This window comes from Engraulis encrasicolus, chromosome 11, assembly GCF_034702125.1.
Source record: "Engraulis encrasicolus isolate BLACKSEA-1 chromosome 11, IST_EnEncr_1.0, whole genome shotgun sequence".
Taxonomy (NCBI): Eukaryota; Metazoa; Chordata; class Actinopteri; order Clupeiformes; family Engraulidae; genus Engraulis; species Engraulis encrasicolus.
This window is the reverse complement of record NC_085867.1, coordinates 53,796,163-53,798,662: the sequence shown is the minus strand read 5'-3', so window position 1 is coordinate 53,798,662 and position 2,500 is coordinate 53,796,163. Positions and strand designations below refer to the sequence as shown.

Sequence of the window (2,500 nt, the reverse complement as noted above, 5' to 3'; positions counted from 1 at the left end):
GGAATCAAACTTAATATTTATACGATATTACCACACTGCCCTAACCAGTTGACCCAAATGAGTGATTGACATCCCTTGATACAGAAGGAGTGATGCTTGGATAAAACTGTGAGGCCTCCTTTCGTATTGTCTTAGTACAGTCACTCTTTGCTGAAAAAACTCTGCAACATCTTAAGAGTATTGTCATGACATTACTAAGAATGAACAGATTAAGACTCAAGTCTTAGTGCAATGTCGTAACGAAAAGCTTATAATAGAGGTTCTAGATCAGGGGTGCCCAACCTTTTATTACAGTAACCGAAATCTACTTTTGAAGGTGATGGTCTGCCGCGATCTACCAAATCAAATTGAAGGATGTCAGTATGAACATTTAAGATCACCATTTATTAATCACCATTATTATGAACAAAATGTTTTTAGTAGGCTACTATGACCGTATCTTTTCAGTGTGTTTTTAAGGTGTGTTGAATAGCCTATGTTTAGAAAGCAATGCAGCACTGATATGCAGACATCATTTCAGTCCTACACAAGTCCTAAACAACTGAAACCATTTCAAAATGATCTATATTTGGTATTAAAGGCATATGTAGGCACATAGGCCCTCTTTCTAAAATATGATGAAGCATTATCAAAATGCCTTCAGTGGTACAAATTTTAAAAAGGGCTCAGAAATTCACCATTTGTTTTGGGTAAATAGTAGTTCAGTATACTCTACTATGAGAGAGAGAGAGAGAGAGAGAGAGAGAGAGAGAGAGAGAGAGAGAGAGAGAGAGAGAGAGAGAGAGAGAGAGAGAGAGAGAGAGAGAGAGAGAGAGAGAGAGACCTTTTAAGAATGACTTCTTCTATGAAGGTTTTTTTCAGGACAGTAGCACAGCAAAGGCTTTCTATTGTGAGTTTGGCCAATCGTTTCTTTCCAGAAATGGAGCAAGAAACAGCACAAATTGAAGTGAATTCCATAGGCTACATGTCAACTACTATCATTTCCCTTACACGCGGCACACGATGTAAACGCAGTTCACGATGTGATGCATGCGGTTAGCGATTTGGACAAAGTTCCTCGCATCTCACCGCGTCATAACGCATCGTTGCGCACGTGTTCTGTTACTCACCCGAAGTTACATGTTTGCACACATGAACCAACTTCAATACCTTCACGGTCACTTCCTAATGCTTTCCCCTCATTCTGTGTTACCTGGGACTAATTGTCTAACACTGTACCAGCAGCTTGCTACATAGCCTACTTTTGAAAGAAAGTATTTGTCCCGTCACATTACAAGTCTCGCGATTGACTGCCACTCCACTCGAGATCGACTGGTAGCCCGCGATCGACTGGTTGGGCACCCCTGTTCTAGATGAAAGGTTTTAACAGGAGGTAGCAGTGTTGCTCTGATCACTGCATTAATAGTTGCAAAGGAATTGGCACCAAGGTCTTGTGAACTGACAAAGCCGTGCAAGACATGAAATCGATAGTCTGGGGTCGCACTATAGGTAAAGCTTAAGGTTGTTGGCCCAACCATGACTATCTCCTATGGGGCGACAATGAACCAATTTTCCAGGCAAAAAAACCCCTGAAAAATCAATTCTGCCGCTTGGGCTCATCCATTAATTTACTGGGCCAGAACTCACCAGCTCCAAAGGCAAAGAAGAAGGTCTTGTCAGGGTGTTCCTCCATGAGGGCCTTGACCCTCTTTCCCATCCTCTCGTTGCGCTTGTAGATCAGCTCCTGCCGGAAGTAGCTGTCGATCTCCTGCGCCGTGATCTGCTCGTTAGGGGGCAGAGTGACGTTGTTGAAGTTGGGGACCTACAGGGGAAGAGGGAAGAGATGGGATATCATGAAACTGAAGAATATAACTCAAAATGGTGTGCTGATTTCCCCCCCCCAAAACATCTCATCCCCTCCATTTTGGCAAGGGGAGAGCTAGGGGCTTTAGCGTGATTCTGAGACAATGTAGGCCAAGGCTAACATACGTGCTGTAGCTGCAGGACAACGGAGAATAGAGCTGTTTTGTCTATTATACAAAGCCATTAAGCACTGCTGGCATAAGGAAGCGGCGAAGAACTGAGGCCAAGGCGGTTGCTTGTGGTATCACTCGGCAATTACATAATTGGTGCGGCGTGTGCTCGGAAAATTCCGGAGATGCTGCAGCACTTTTGGAACGGAATCGAAAAAAAGGTCTGCATATGTAGCAATGCCAGACACAATTGGTCTTCTTCAATCAATAGGATGAAGGCTGAAGAAAAAAATAATCCCCTAAAAGCAACAAATATGAAAACACATACCAGTCTGTATTGTTAAATGCATGTCTAACTTTTGTCTGTATGTTTAACTGTTGTCTGTATGTCTGTGTCGTGAATGTTTTACAATTATTGATGGGATGTCTGTACAGTATATCTGACTGCTGTGTCTCAAATGTTGATGGATGATGTACAGTATGGAGCTGATGCTTTGCTGAAAACAAATTCCACCTGTCTGGTTATTACAGAATCATTCATTCATAAT

General features: G+C 42.6%; 1 protein-coding gene across 1 annotated transcript in view; it reads right to left on the bottom strand.

Moving 5' to 3' along the window:
• The window catches only part of trabd2a (TraB domain containing 2A), an 84,854-nt gene that overhangs the window by 48,816 nt on the left and 33,538 nt on the right, over positions 1-2,500 (bottom strand). Inside the window, exon 4 of the mRNA XM_063211429.1 lies at positions 1,627-1,801. Within this exon, the coding sequence (XP_063067499.1) occupies positions 1,627-1,801 (175 nt within the window). The remainder of the gene's footprint in view (positions 1-1,626; positions 1,802-2,500) is intronic.